This window comes from Corythoichthys intestinalis, chromosome 3, assembly GCF_030265065.1.
Source record: "Corythoichthys intestinalis isolate RoL2023-P3 chromosome 3, ASM3026506v1, whole genome shotgun sequence".
Taxonomy (NCBI): domain Eukaryota; kingdom Metazoa; phylum Chordata; class Actinopteri; order Syngnathiformes; family Syngnathidae; genus Corythoichthys; species Corythoichthys intestinalis.
In genome coordinates, this window is record NC_080397.1 from 11,658,190 (window position 1) to 11,674,380 (window position 16,191).

Below are 16,191 nucleotides of genomic sequence, written 5' to 3' on the forward strand. Positions count from 1 at the left end.
ATTTGCCGCACAGAAAGTCGAGCATTTTCAGGCTATTTTTTTATTACTGTGGTCAAGCCTGCCTACTGCATAAAAGCATAGTTCAAGCTAGGCGCTAACGCTAATGCACAGCTGCGTACATCGCTGCCATCCTACTTGCCGCTCTCGCTTTTTGCTGACTTAATTGCTGCATCAATTCCGATTTGGGAGACTTGACAATTCAAACAATTGCCGCATTCTAGAAAAATGTGGTCCATATCGGATTTTAAGCCACATACGAAAGTGACCCAGATTGGATTTGCCATTGCCATGCGACTTGTCATGTTGACACATCAAGTTAAGGCCTCACTCGAGTCAGAAAAACACGAAAAAATTGGATTTGTGCATTAACATCTGCAGTATGAACCTAGCTAGAAAAATGCCAAAGGGCTTGACAGACACAATTGAAGTTACAGTGCAATATTTTTAAATGATCATATATTAAATGACAAGGCCTGATCAAAAAGAATTACGATCCAAACTTGGTATTAAGGTATAGAGCACATACACACACACACACACACACACACACACATATATATATATTTATTTATTTTATTTTTAATTTGGATTGGTGCCATGTCACTATTTTATTGGAGGACCAATTGCCATTACCTCACACACATTTGGAATGGGCTGTCAGATCCTCCCAGCTTAGTAGATTGGACGTCCATAGCTGTCAAGGGCAGACAATGCATTAACGCTTAAATCAAACAAATGTCAAAGATCCCCAGTATACATAAAATACAGTTTGATGAGGACAAAAGTTTTGCTGTCTCACTCGTAGTTGCTCCACGGCACGGTGGTGGATACAGCAGCAGTCTTCCCCCACCGCTTGGGCCCCCCACACAAGTTGAGCCTCAACAGACTCACAGCTGAATACCTGACCCGGATCATCCAAGAGAGCGGTGGGTTTACGAGGACTCCTTTGAGAGCATCGAGGCTATCAAAAAGGTGGCCATCTTCTCCAAAGAAAAAAGTAGAAACAAAACGCTCTCATTTCTCACAGTGTGCGGTCACGACACAGCGGAGGATGCCGTCGCCTGTATGGAGCTCATGTTGCTGAAGCGTAGAGACTCCAAAGGAAAAAAATGATAGGAATCATGTTACACCCTCCTTCTTTGTCACATGTTGTTTTGAATTATACTGATGAACCTTATTTTCCTGTTTTGATATTGTTCACTTGTTTCAAAACAATGACTGAAATGAACCTTGAACTCTGCCATGTGGGAGGTGGTCAGGGGTAGGGGGTGTTATTGTTTCATCGTCAAGTAAAGAACTTTTCTTGGGTCAACCGAATACCTGGCTTATAATGAACTCAGGTGGTGCAAATGCTACTAGGCCACACCTGTGAAGCTTGTGATTGCTCACAGGTGAGTTCAACTTGGGTCTTTATTGTTACATGTTTCATAACAGCTACACCTGTACATACAGTAGATGAAGGTGCAACATTTATCAAAACAATGCTACCATAAATTCAAGTCAGTCTGGCTGTGCTCATAATTTGGTGTAAGTACATTTTCATTAAGCTCATATGTGACAGGTTAAGGTACAGTGCAGCATTGACTAGTTACAAGTGCAATTGGTGAGCATTTAAATCAATTTGCCAAAGTAACGTACATTTTAAAAGTTTTTGGTTCTTTTTGTGGCACAATACAACATTGACTAAATATATGTCAATATACTTCTATATTGGCCCACTAATATTTCCCAACTAAGATTTTTTTTTTTTTTTTTAATAACCAGCTTTTTCATGGATTCATGTGTCGCTAATATAGTTCCCTAGTGAGTATATTAAAACTTCCAAATTCAAGTTACATAAACTGCCATTTTCATTACTCTGCCTTCTTCTTGGACTTCTTGCTTCGCCCACAGCATCTGCGCAGGCAACAGCGGCACATCTGGATGACAAGCAGCGTGGAAAGCAGGGCGACTGCCAGCAAGAACCCGACCACGTCCAAACTGTGGTACTGGTACCAGGTCAGCTCGTGGGAGTGGACCCTGAGGTGCTTAGCGCCTTTGTGTCTCATGGTAAACTCGATCCAGAATACGGCTTCATCCAGCGCGCTCATTGGTCGGTCGTGATGGATGACGGACAGATGCATGGCGTTCTCCTTGTACCTTGTAAAGCAGCATGGTAGAAGAGTGCCAACATTAGATCAATACATGATTAAATACTGTCAGCCCCTCCCAGTTCATAATACTGTAGATTGGACGTCTATAGTCAATAGCACTGAAACAAAATACATGATCACTGGCTATCCTGTTATTTCTAATAGATTTGATGTACAGTGGGGCAAATAAGTATTTAGTCAACCACCAATTGTGCAAGTTCTCCTACTTGAAAAGATTAGAGAGGCCTGTAAATGTCAACATGGGTAAACCTCAACCATGAGAGACAATGTGGGGGGAAAAAAAACACAAAATCAGTTTGATGTGTAAAGAATTTATTTCCAACTTATAGTGGAAAATAAGTATTTGGTCACCTACTAACAACTGAGATTTCTGGCTGTCAAAGTCTTAACTTCTTCTAACGAGGCTCTGCTGGTTACCTGTATTAATGGCACCTGTTTTAACTCATCGATATAAAAGACACCTGTCAGTCACACTCCAAACTCCACTATGGCCAAGACCAAAGAGCTGTTGAAGGACACCAGAGACAAAATTGTAGACCTGCACCAGGCTGGGAAGACTGAATCTGCAATAGGTAAAACGCTTGGTGTAAAGAAATCAACTGGGGGAGCAATTATTAGAAAATGGAAGACATACAAGACCACTGATAATCTCCCTCGATCTGGGGCACCATTCAAGATCTCACCCCGTGGCATCAAAATGGTAACAAAAACGGTGAGCAAAAATCCCAGAACCACACGGGGGGACCTAGTGAATGACCTACAGAGAGCTGGGACCACAGTAACAAAGGCTACTATCAGTAACACAATGCGCCACCAGGGACTCAAATCCTGCACTGCCAGATGTGTCCCCCTGCTGAAGAAAGTACACGTCCAGGCCCGTCTGCAGTTTGCCAGAGAGCATTTGGATGATCCAGAGACTAGGAGAATGTGTTATGGTCAGATGAAACCAAAATATAACTCTTTGGTTGAAACACAGGTTCTCGTGTTTGGAGGAGAAAGAATACTGAATTGCATCTGAAGAACACATACTCACTGTGCACTATGGGGGTGGAAACATCATGCTTTGGGGCTGTTTTTCTGCAAAGGGACCAGGACGACTGATCTGTCTAAAGGAAAGAATGAATGGGGCCATGTATCGAGAGATTTTGAGTGAAAATCTCCATCAGCAAGGGCATCGAAGATGAGAAGAGGCTGGGTCTTTCAGCGTGACAATTATCCCAAACACGCATCCAGGGCAACAAAGGAGTGGCTTTGTAAGAAGCATTTCAAGGTCCTGGAGTGGCCTAGCCACTGTGAAGGGAGTTGAAAGTCCGTGTTGCCCAATGACAGCCCCAAAACATTACTGCTCTAGAGGAGATCTGCATGGAGAAATGGGCCAAAATACCAGCAGCAGTGTGTGAAAAGGCTTGTGGAGAGTTACAGAAAACGTTTGGCCTCCGTGATTGCCAACAAAGGGTACATAACAAAGTATTGAGATGTACTTTTGCTATTGACCAAATACTTATTTTCCACCATGATTTGCAAATAAATTCTTTAAAAATCAAACAATGTGGTTTTCTGTTTTTTTTTTCTTCCACATTGTCTCATGGTGGAGGTTTACCCATGTTGACAATTACAGGCCTCTAATAAATTTTCAAGTGGGAGAACTTGCACAATTAGTGGTTGACTAAATACTTATTTGCCCCACTGCATAATGCGTTTAATGGCATTGAATGAGTTCAATTTTATTTCATTTTATATATTTAATTTTTTCAATTGTTTATTAAATCTGTACATGTCCTTGACGTTCCATTTGTTTTTGTAATTCAAATAACGTATTTCCGTTTAATTTCAACATTTTCCATATAATATCTTACAGTTTGACTTATCCATGTTTAACCCTTTCAGTGACAGTTGTAACTACAGTGGATCAAATGGATTCAAAAAGATGAGTTTATTTTTTTATACGTAGGGTTTAATCCTTTGTAAGGCAAGTGACTTTTTTTTTTTTTTTAATTAAAACAATAGCAATTATATATATTTAAAATTATAATTATATATATAGGGTGATTAAAAAATGTACCAAAACCATTGTGGTATATTTAAAAACAATAGCTTGCAGTGTTTCCCACAGGATTTTAGGAGACTGTGGTGGGAGGGTCTCTGACCCTCGGGGTAGGGTGTGTGTGTGTACATTTTCAAGCCTGGTGTATCTCTTTAGGGCATTTTGAGACCACTGAATGTAATATAAATTGCTGTATGCGGTGTCGCCGGATCGCGCCAAATGCAGCAGAATGCAGCGGACAGTAGTCCCGTAGCCTGGTACACCAGACTCAGCGGCAATATGTTCCAATCCGCGGTAAATTCGGTTTTACATGACCAAAAACACCGAGTCGCTAAAACCAACAGTCTGTCTCGCGCTAGCCATGTTGAATATGTTGAAATGTCTCTCACTAGTTTCTTGTCGCTTTACCGACGTCGCGTCAGCCCGTCACTGATTGGTCCGCCCCGCTGTCTATTTGCTGTGGCTGGCTCCGCCCTGGAAATTTTTTTCTGCTGAATGGTGGCCAGACTCATACTCTCATAGCCAGGCATGAAAATGGATCAGGGGTTAAGAAGGTGAGAAGGGTGTGGAGGAAATATGTTCCAGTACACTGTACACCCCAACAAAATATTGAGCTCTGTCGACCCACACTGTGTTTCAGCAGGGCCGTGCAGAGACCGGTGGAGGGGCGGGTGCTCGTAGATCAAAAGGGGCACATGAACAAGTATTTAATACACCTTAAAACAACATAACTTCAATTTTAACCAGCTTTAGATAATAATTGGCTGCGACTGTGACATACTTTAATTGGGAGGGGGCAACAGTGAATAGAAATCAAAACTCATCAACACTTTCTGGCTGTGACTCAGTCAGTCTGCCTCTTTTCTTCCTTCAACCTCTGCATCAAAACTTCCTTCCTCAACTTGTTCATCTGAGAACAAACCACATCAGATGCTCACTGAGCCACCAACAGCACAGTTTTCTCAAAAGTATTATTTCATTATTATCCATACTTAACAACTCTAGCACCTAATGATTAATAAAGCAATGATATAAAATCTTATAGAAAAATAACATTGTAATTGTGTTTATAATTGTATTTAATACCCGACTATCCTTGCAAACTTGTTCTTACCAGGTCTGCTATTCACCCAGCTGATGAGGTATCCACTGCCTTTGGCAGCCTCATCCAACTCCTTTTTTTATCCCTCAATCTCCTTTCCCTACGAGGCATGTCTATGTAATGAAATATAAATATTAAAAAAAAAAAAAAAAAAAACCCAGACTCCCCGGTGGCTTTTAGTTTTAAAGCTTTCTTAATTTCTTTCTCAATAACGATGGAGGTAGATTTGTGTTTTTATTATTCAATCAAAAAAGTTCTATCAAAAACAAAGTTGCTTCAATCAAAATACAGTATATACTTTTAATCCCAAAAAAGTCACTTCAATAAAAAAAATTGTTTTTGATTGCAAAAATAAATTGGAGACAAAAGAAGCATTTGAAAACTATTTTTCTTGATTGAAACTAATTTTTCCATTGAAGTAATGTTGTTTTGCGTTTGGGCCACATTTTGGCTAGGACATTTGTGTCTTTATTATTCAATCAAATAAGTTGCTTCAGACAAAAAAATATATACAAAAAGAAAAACTTTGCACATGTGTCAATCACCGTTTAACAAAGCCTGAGAGGGTTTGAGTAGACTCGCTATGAAGCATTTAATAAAGCCAAGCATTTTCTTACTACTTTATTCTTGTTTAAAAATAATTCGGTGGGGCAGTAACATGTTTAAAACTTATCATAATTCTTACATTTTGAAGTGCTTGAAAACCATTTATAAATGATGTTTTTTCACTTTTTTCACCAAAGTATGTCTTATATATATATATATATGTATCTTTTTTCCAATGTAAAATCTGAATAAATACATTGAACACGCACAAAAAAATGGGGGGGGTGTTGCTACTTCGCGGTTTTCACTTAATGCAGCGGGTTCTGGTCCCCATTAACCGCGAAAAACGAGGGATCCCTGTATTTCTGAAACCATTACTCACCAAATTCAATCTGCTGGCAAATACAGGCAAGTGTGTATGCTGCGCTCTGGTCTGCCCCGATGTGGATAAGGCCTGCTTTTTGTTTTCGCAGCTTTGCAATGCAACCAAAGGCTCTCCGAGCACTCCATGTAGTGCGCGCGTTTGGAATAATGGAACGCAGCTTGGGCCGATGATTGGTTCTCGTTAGCGAAGCATCTAGAAGGATTTGCTGACTGTCCAAGTGTCACTTTTTTAAAGAACCGATTTCTTAAGTGCTCAGTTTACGTACTAAGTTAATCACATGATGATAATAATAATAGTAATTAAATAAAACCTCCCGACCCCCCCTCCTCCCAAAAAGAATTTCTCCTCGGATCTACGCAATTCACGTACGTCGCCCTTTTTGACTTCAAAACGGCGGATTTCGCCGAAAGGTGAGAGATTTTCATGCCTGCATAGCACAGCTATGAGTCTGGTGTACCAGGCTAGTAGTCCCGTAGTATGAGCGCGACCTGTTGGCGCGTGTGTCTGTGTGTGTGCACGCGCGCACTCTCGCTCACGCGGATAGTAGAGTGGAGTGGCCTACAGCTGTGTAATCGGCTGACTGACGCATCTGATTTTTTTTTTTTTTTTTTCCGGCGGGGGGCAAACGAGACAGTCTCGTTCATTGGTGGGAAACACTGGCTTGATATAAGTATCATATATAACTTTACAAGTGGTCAATGTGACCACCATCAGCTGTTAGGTTTTGTGTTGGTTTTCTCCTTGTGTGACTTGTCCCTGTGATTACCCATTGCTCTCACCTGTGTGTGTTTTCCCAGTGTATCCTGCAATCTGCATCCACCTGTGTTACCCAGCTGTTCCTCGTCTCGTTACCCCTTGTCTGCGTATATAATGACCCAGTTTCTTGTCACTCTTTGTTGCGTCATTGTCTATGTCAGTGTCCGTGTCTACGTCAACGTTCAAGTCAAGCCCCGTCCAAGTCCTCGTGTACCCGTCCCTTCGCTTAAGTAAGTTTTGTTTGAACATTGCCTTTTGAGCCCTAGCCCTTTTGTTTGCACTTTGTGATTTTGTTAGTTATCATTAAAAGGTTTTTTTTTAGTTCATCGCCATCTGCCTCCTGCCTTGCATTTTTGTTTCCTGCATTTGGGTCCACACACACACGCCTGCCCAGCATTTCCTGACAGAATGACGCAACCACTTGTTGACCCAGCGGGAAAAATCCGGCACCGGCGTGCACACCGATGACCATCCGCCCGTTCCCCTGATTATGTTCTGCCTCGCCACATTTTTTTAGATTCAGATTTTTCTGATTTTGAAGGGTATCACAATTCATATGATTTTTTTTTCTGACACCGACTCCGACCCAGATTTTGATTCCATGCCCTATTCTTCACCCTCTCAGTTTTTGTCACGCCTCAGTCATTCCACGTCCCCTTCCCAGCCTTTTTCTCTGGACCCTTACCTGGGTTCCCGTTTGGCCATCTACACTGGACCTCCGCGTGGTGGCCAGCGGGGACGCCCAGGTAAGGGCCGTAGTTCCTTCACCCCTCCTTCAATCCCACCATGTAATGTTCTACACACTCTGCCATCGAACACCGTACGGAAGCCTCGGCGCGCTCAACCACGGCGACGTCACGGGCCCGCACCGGCTCCCCGCAGTCAAGTTCCTCCCGCGCCGGCTCCCCGCGGTCAAGTTCCTCCCGCGCCGGCTCCCCGCGGTCAAGTACCTCCCGCGCCGGCTCCCCGCGGTCAAGTACCTCCCGCGCCGGCTCCCCGCGGTCAAGTACCTCCCGCGCCGGCTCCCCGCGGTCAAGTACCTCCCGCTCCGGCTCCCCGTAGTCAAGTACCTCTCGCACCGACGTCCAAGCTGCCCGGGGTGCCCGTCCCGGCGCCTCGTCGCCTAGTCCCTGTCCCGGCCCCTCGCCGTCTGTCCTCCGTTCCAGTGCCCGTGTCGACTCCCCGCAGTCAAGTGCCCGCGCCGGCTCCCCGCAGTCAAGTGCCCGCGCCGGCTCCCCGCAGTCAAGTTCCTCCCGCGCCGGCTCCCCGCAGTCAAGTTCCTCCCGCGCCGGCACCCCGCAGTCAAGTTCCTCCCGCGCCGGCACCCCGCAGTCAAGTTCCTCCCGCTCCGGCTCCCCGCAGTCAAGTACCTCTCGCACCGACGTCCAAGCAGTCAAGTACCTCTCGCACCGACGTCCAAGCTGCCCGAGGTGCCCGTCCCGGCGCCTCGTCGCCTAGTCCCTGTCCCGGCCCCTCGCCGTATGGCCTCCGTTCCAGTGCCCGCGCCGACTCCCCGCAGTCAAGTGCCCGCGCCGACTCCCCGCAGTCAAGTGCCCGCGCCGACTCCCCGCAGTCAAGTGCCCGCGCCGACTCCCCGCAGTCAAGTGCCCGCGCCGACTCCCCGCAGTCAAGTGCCCGCGCAGACTCCCCGCAGTCAAGTGCCCGCGCCTGCGACTCCGCTGCTGTCCCGCCAGCAGACTCCTGCGACTCCGCTGCTGTCCCGCCAGCAGACGACGACGACTCCGCTGCTGTCCCGCCAGCAGACGACTCCGCTGCTGTCCCGCCAGCAGACGACTCCGCTGCTGTCCCGCCAGCAGACGACTCCGCTGCTGTCCCGCCAGCAGACGACCCAAAAGCTGCTCCGCCAGCAGACGACCCCGACTCTGTTCCTGGTCCGCACGACGACTCCCGACCTTCGCCCAGACGATGCTGCGCCCCGCTTCCTGCCACGATGTGGCGGTATGGACGACCGAGCACTACCTTGTCTGGGACGCCCGCCTGATCTGCCCGTGCGGTCACCCAACGTCTGGCGCCCCGGGCGCCCTCCCGATCGACCCGTGCGATCGGCCCACGTCTGGCGTCCTGGACGCCCGCCTGACTAGCCCTGACAGGCTGGTGTTGCTCCCTCCGACGAGCAACCTTCTGACTTTTTGTTTCCTCGGGACGTCTGGGATCCGTCCCTTGAGGGGGGGGTATTGTTAGGTTTTGTGTTGGTTTTCTCCTTGTGTGACTTGTCCCTGTGATTACCCATTGCTCTCACCTGTGTGTTTTCCCAGTGTATCCTGCAATCTGCATCCACCTCTGTTACCCAGCTGTTCCTCGTCTCGTTACCCCCCGTCTGCGTATGTAATGACCCAGTTTCTTGTCACTCCTTGTTGCGTCATTGTCTATGTCAATGTCCGTGTCTACGTCAACGTTCAAGTCAAGCCCCGTCCAAGTCCTCGTGTACCTGTCCCTTCGCTTAAGTAAGTTTTGTTTGAACATTGCCTTTTGAGCCCTAGCCCTTTTGTTTGTACTTTGTGATTTTGTTAGTTATCATTAAAAGGTTTTTTTTTAGTTCATCGCCATCCTGCCTTGCATTTTTGTTTCCTGCGTTTGGGTCCACACACACACGCCTGCCCAGCATTTCCTGACAATCAGCGGCACGGACCCAATCAAGCCGATATGACTTTTAGTTTGTTAAAATTACTTATTTGTTAAAAAGACTGTTAATTCTTATTTTAGTTGTTATTAAATTATTGATTAAAAATTCAGTTTATTTCAATGATTTTAAAATGAATAAATGTGATGAATTTAGCAAATTCTTTTTGAATCACCCTGTATATTACAAATCTTTATTTTTTGCTGTATTTTTTCTATATTAATGTTAATGAAATTAATGGGGGGAAACAGAAATGGCTGCTGGCTACAGCCCCAAGTAACACTTTAAAGTTGATTTACTTTTTTAGCTTAATATTTAACTCATTGCATATGCCACTGATGGCGATAAACTTACAATTCATTTAAACTGGGATGGCTGGTCGTGAATGCTCATGTTTCAGTGCCATGAGTGAGATGAGTGCCCTGTAAGGGTTTAGTTTATTTTTAAGAAGCAATTGTGTGCATGAAATGGTTATGTCATTCTCCAATCAAGCTCAGAAGACTTGAACGAGGCGGGGTTCGTGTAAAATTTAAATTGCACCAAGTTCATCTCTTGTGATCTACTCATTTACTTAAATGTGTCTGTGGGTTACTTACGATTTGTCCTCAACAATGGTCCTGATGGCTTGGCTGAGGTCCTCCGACGTCATAAAGTTGAAGTCGACAGTGACTGCGGCACCCTTGGCCTTCATGTGCACCATGTTGTCGGGCTGGTCGGCGAACATGGGAATGCCTACCATGGGCACCCCGTGGTAGATAGCCTCATAAATGCCGTTAGTGCCGCCGTGAGTGATGAATGCTCGCGTCTTGGGGTGACCTGGGCAAGGAGGAATCGAGTTGAACAGTTTGCCTGATCGCGCTCTGAAAAGATGGCGGCTGCTAACCCAGCAGGTCATTCTGAGGGATCCAGTCGTAGAGTCTAGTGTTAGGGGCCAGAGTTGACGGTTTTTCTCCACTGTACCGCCATAGCACCTATAAAACGATTATTGTACTGGGTAACAATTTCTTTTCATTTTCTGTTGCATGAGTTTTTTTTTTTTTTTTAACTCTACAAATTTTGATTAATTTCAAATCGCCCATCAGTTTTTTTTCTGTATGCTTGGTCGTGTTTCTATCGGCGTTTTTGATATTGTTATATGGTAGTGTTTTATAAACATCTTTCATATATTTCACCAAATACAAGTTGAACTTTTCAGTTCTTTGCATAGTTCTATGTTTTTCGCAATGTTTGTCAACATTAGCTTGTCATACTTGACTAATTTTCACATATTGGAGCACTTTGGCAGCGTGCACATTTTAAATTGGCCCTATTGTTGATCTCCTGTTTTTTCAGTTGTCGAAAGCATGGCATAAAATGTATTATTTTGTACAATATTGTTACTTTTAAACTATTTTTTGAAGTTCCAGCAAAATACCCATTTTGTTAAAAATTAAATCTTAAAATTAGAGCTTAAGGAAAAGAACTATGAACAGTACGTACGAACAGTTGTTTGCATTAATGCACCAATATTTTGTTGTTGACCAGTATCAATATCATCCTGCAGGGGTACATGCCACTAAAGCCAGTCCAACCTTTTGGGGGATCTGCCCAAGGCCCGCAGCAATCATGTTGGCCTTCTCGCTGCTGATATTTTTAACCATGGATCCCAATGTGAAGACGACAACGCCATCGTCGCCTGAACTCTGCACAAACTCTTCCATATCCTGGAGAGATGACACAATTGCAAACTAGTAGGTTGAACACAAAGCAGGTCATTCTTTTCAATAGGAAACGACGCCGTCAAAAGAATTGGGAGTAAAATATGCCTGAGCTGGATTCTGAGGAGTTTTGCGGATATCACTTTTTATTTGAATCTTCCTAATTGGCCCACCTCGGGTAGAGCTTTGGCGGGTCTGCAATGGATGCCGCCGACAAACTTGAAGTTGGGCAGGAAAGGACGAGGGTAGTCAAAATCCCAGTAAGTCCTTATCAGCCAGATGTCTGCCCTGCCCACAATCTCGCAGGCGCTTGTGGGCTTGCCTGTTAGCAAAAAAAAAAAAAACACAAAAATATCCATGGGAGAAATCTGCTCAATGGATGCATATGAGGGTGTGCCAAAATTCAGTAAGCACAAATGTCATTAGCACATTCGTTGCCATTGATAGTGAAAGATGTCAAATACATTTTAACTGCAAGGGCTGGCAGCGATTGTTCGAGCCAGTCACTAATAAAGGAACCAGGAGTGGAGTTTGGGGTTGGGGTTGTTGGAGGCCCGGTTTGCGTTTCTAGAAGGGGTGTGGCGGGGCTACAAAACATGCCTGACCATGCGCTGGGCAGTCATACATATCAAAATGTCCGCTAGCGCTAATATAGCATAATCTTGTTTAATAAACAGTATTTTATTTTTCTGATGTCTAACAGTGGACATACAGTAAATAAAAACCAGTATTTTCAGAAATTGGCCGCCCTATATGGGGACAGACATTTTCTGGCTATATTAGCCAATCAAATGTAGGCATCCCAGATTGCACGCCCTTTCTCGTGACATCAGTAATACTCACGTGCACCTGTGCTCGATTCTATCGGTGTGTATTTGCGTGGGTATAACTGACATCAACTAAATAGCTGTGCTTGTAAGCTCTGCAACTCACTTGCTTTGTTCCTGTTGTAGTTCTTGCCGTGAACACCAACTAAAATTGTTACACCTCTGTTATTTGTGGAAAGATTACAAAGAAATTTGGTAGGTGTATTCTGCGGATGTATATGTGTCCATCCTCAGAGTCCAATTTTTTTATTTTTTGTCACAGTCTAATTAAGTGCAGACTTATTGGGGATGGCGTGGCTCAGTGGTGGAGTAGTTGTCCCCCAACCCAGAGGTTGTGGGTTCAATTCTCCACCCTGATGAACTCGCCTAAGTATCCTTGAGCAAGATACTGAACCCCGCATTGCTCCTGGTGCTGCGTCACCAGTAGGTAGATGGCGAGATAGTGTAAAGCGCTTTGAGCTCCTTGAAAGGTGGAAAAGCGCTATATAAGTATAACACCATTACCATTATTGTAGCCTTTAGATTTTGAGTCGGCGAGTAGAGGAAATGCGCGCCGTTAAGTTGTACTTCTCATGTCTCTGGCCGGGTGAGAGGTTAACAGAGCATGCCGGGTGATCGTAGTTCATTTAAACTTGTCAGTGTTTCAACATAATTTTCTTCACTATCATAGTTAATCTAAAATGTGCAATTTGCATGCTTAAATAATTTGAGCAGCCGTCTTCCACATGAAAGTCTTTTCATTCTAGGTTCTCTTTTTCCCTTTGATCAGTTCAATTGGATCGTCCATCGCTGTGTGCTGCTTACCTCTGAATTCTGTGTAGTATTTATCCACCTCTGACCAAATGGTGAATTCAATGAATGCGTCATTTAAAGCGTAGAAGAGGAAGTTCCACAGTCTTTCGGAAAACGTCATCCTGTCGGTCAGTTTGCTCATGGCGGCAGGCACGAAAGACGGTGGGGATGGCAGCTGGCCGCAGTACCGCTCCCAGTTATGGACCATTGAGAAGCGCAGCGAGTAGACCAGCGGGACGTCCAGGATCTCGGCCACCAGATCGCTGCCCGGGTAGATTGGATCTGCCAAGAGGAGGTCATACTTGCCTTCCTTCAGCTTGTTCAAAAACTCATCTGACTTGACCACGCCGTCTAGATACTTGAAAGAGTACTCCATGTCTCGCTTCATCAAGGCGGCAAATTTGGCATACAACTGAAAGTAGTTAAGGTAGTCGATCTCGTACATAGAGAAGGACAGAAATTCCTCCATGAAGCTCTCCATTTCCGCCAGAGAGACTGAGACATTGAAGGGCAAGTAGTGGAAGCGTGACTCGTCGCTAGCGTTCATGAAGAGCGACGCGCTGGGAATCAGGACGCTCACGCTGTGCCCGCGGTCTACCAGCTTCTCCAGGACGGGCTTCATGTTGATCCAGTGGCTAGCCTCTGTGTACCACACCAATATGCGCCCGCCATGGGCGCTGGCTGCTAGGCCAAGCAGCAGCAATAGGCTGCAAAACGCCACCTTCTCACTCGCCATCCGTGTGTAGAGTTGGTGTGATCCCAGAGTTTTTTTTTTTTTTTTTTAAATAAGCTGCCTGTAGGAAAGGAATCATTAACTAGACGCGGCTGAACTCTGCCTTGTACTTGGTCTCATAACAAGTGCTTACAGGTAAGAGATAATGACTGTAAATGTCCATGTTGGGTCACTTCAAGAATCCAAGTTGTTTACAGAACTGACACTGAAGAACATGGAATCATTTTTCTGTTTGCTTCAGCTGCTCTTGCTAAGTGGCAAATAAACAAGATCATCCGGGAAGGCTATAACAGTGCATTTGTCACACATGACATGGCATAAACAACTTATCTTAATTAAGTTAATTATTAGTTGAAATAAAGGGAGAGTATAGTTTGGAATTGCATCTGGGTCGAAGGGAAGAATATATCACGGTAAACGTTGATCAATCTTTCCCTATCATTTCAAGAGCTTGGCTATTTGGGCCAGTTGGAACCAAAGTTAACTTATCAATGTTCAGGAAATCCATTTGAATTGGTGGGGCTGGCATCATATTGTTGCATTTTTTTCTTTTAATACTAAATTACTTCATACTTGAATGTAAAAGCATTAGCTATCATGGCTCAATCAGACTGCTTAACTCATTATCTGCCTTTAAAGGGTATGAAAACGCAAAGGGGGTGTGAGACATCAACAGAACCGTTATGTGCCAAGATAACAAATATTGATAGTTAACAAAAAAAATCAATCACATTAATGAGCAATTATCGAAAATAGATCGAAAATGACGAACATTGCCGAAAGTGTTCCGGAAACAGCCGAATGGGGCGGAGACGTCATAACAAGGAAACAAAAGGTCGAGGCAGGTGCCATCGTTGTTTATCGACGAGAGAGTTGCGTTCGTGTTTTATCAAAAAATCGCTAAAATGGTTCAAACCTGTCATGCTATGTGGTTTACAAATAGCCATTTGTTGCAATGTAGTATCCATGAGTTTCCGAACGCGAGAAAAAGAGCTGGACTACGCAGACAATGAGTAAAGTTCGTCAGTGCTAAGAGGGCTAATTTTGCAATTTTACGGGGAAAATGGAACCTGACGAGTCAGAAGATGTGCCTACAGCCTCAAAGAAAACTAAATTTATTCTACTTCCCAATCACTAAAGACCCACAAACTGCGAAGGAGTGAATTCGTGACCCGTATGTGAATAAATCGAGTGATTCGAGCATGTCTGTGGAACAGGAATATCAGCTTGTAGAGATCGCAAATCACGGCGTCTTGAACGTACATTTGAGACAACAACTCTACCGAAGTTCTGGATTAAAGTCATTTCGGAATATCCTGACAACGCTAGGAGCGCGCTGAAAACTGTGCTACAATTTCCAACATCGTGTATTTGTGATGCTAGCTTCTCTCACTCTCCCATCTCGGGACCATCTCGTCTCAACGAAACAAACTCAGCCCTCCCACTGATTCAGCGGGTGAGTTGCATTTTTTTCCCTGCACTTAACACGACGGGGCTAAAAACAAATGCTATTTTATATTAGCTGTATTTTTCTGCCGCACATTGCCGGTGTTCTGACAAAGTTGGCATGCGCGTAACGTTAAAAAGGACCGCGAATGCAGCGATTCCTAAGTACACACTACAAACTTTCTTTAAAGAAAGGAATATTAACTTACGTTTGCCATGTTTGGCGCACACAACAACTGCACGTAGCCCTATCACTTAACGACTTCGCCGTGTCGTTAAGCGTTAATTTACGCCATTTCCGTGTTGCACATGTATGTTTGTGATGTAAATAGTTTTTTAGCACCATTGGATAACATTGAGAGTCCAACTGAATATAAAAGAGGGTTTTTTTCACTGCCACAAAAGCTTTGGGAGCAAAATTTGACAGAACACCGGTCCGTGAAAAAAAGACCCAAATCACACCGGTCCGTGGTGCAAAAAAGGTTGGGGACCCCTGCTCTAATCCCATTGGTTGGCAGAGCGAAACCGATGATAGCATATTAAATGATAATTATTCTATACATTACTTTATTTTGCGGTCACGGTGTATCAGCTTCACAAAAAGAAATGCAAAACAAACCATTCGGTGATTCTGTTGCCGCCGGTGTTTCATCAGTGTGATTGAACCCCTCAATGATCCTTTCATTAGGCTGTATTGGCTTTCGTTTGGGCTCAAATTGATAACCTAAAACACCAAAGAAAGGTTCATAACTCTCCTCGTCACCATTAGAAGAATGTTCGTTACGTTGGATTCGTCGCTGCAAATAGAAACAAAATTGTCCGCCATCATCGCCGCCATTCAGTACTAAGCACTGAGCCGATTGTTTCCCTATAGTGACGTCACGCACGCACACAATATGCTAGATTTCCGGCATCTCGGGGGCGGGTCCTTTAAGCTTGACAATCGACCTAATTTCTATCATTTTCTTGGTGTTGCGATGTGTGTAATTACACGAAGTGGCATGATATGAATTCAAAAGGCATGCGTTGATCGATAAATGATGGAATATTAGCATTTCCCCTGGTGTTG

The 16,191-nt window shown here is 44.4% G+C and overlaps 2 protein-coding genes across 4 annotated transcripts in view; one reads left to right on the forward strand and one right to left on the reverse strand.

Annotated features, from left to right (window-relative positions):
* Positions 1–1,758, forward strand: part of zgc:152968 (uncharacterized protein LOC564848 homolog) — a 21,599-nt gene extending 19,841 nt beyond the window's left edge. For 2 of the 3 annotated variants that reach the window (XM_057831884.1, XM_057831886.1), the window contains 2 exons: positions 806–926; positions 1,028–1,751. In XM_057831884.1, the coding sequence (XP_057687867.1) occupies positions 806–926; positions 1,028–1,113 (207 nt within the window). In that variant the 3' untranslated portion in view covers positions 1,114–1,751. Of the gene's footprint in view, positions 1–805; positions 927–1,027 lie in introns of all 3 variants that reach the window. The other variant, XM_057831885.1, reaches the window with a different exon arrangement.
* On the reverse strand, positions 1,363–13,716 carry LOC130913343 (UDP-glucuronosyltransferase 2A2-like). Its single transcript, XM_057831888.1, has 6 exons — positions 12,956–13,716; positions 11,498–11,646; positions 11,199–11,330; positions 10,511–10,598; positions 10,224–10,443; positions 1,363–2,139 (listed from the first exon to the last, which is right to left on the reverse strand). Exons 1-6 carry the CDS (start codon positions 13,677–13,679, stop codon positions 1,854–1,856), a joined length of 1,599 nt encoding a protein of 532 aa, XP_057687871.1. The 5' UTR covers positions 13,680–13,716; the 3' UTR covers positions 1,363–1,853.
* Positions 13,717–16,191: the final 2,475 nt, after the last annotated feature.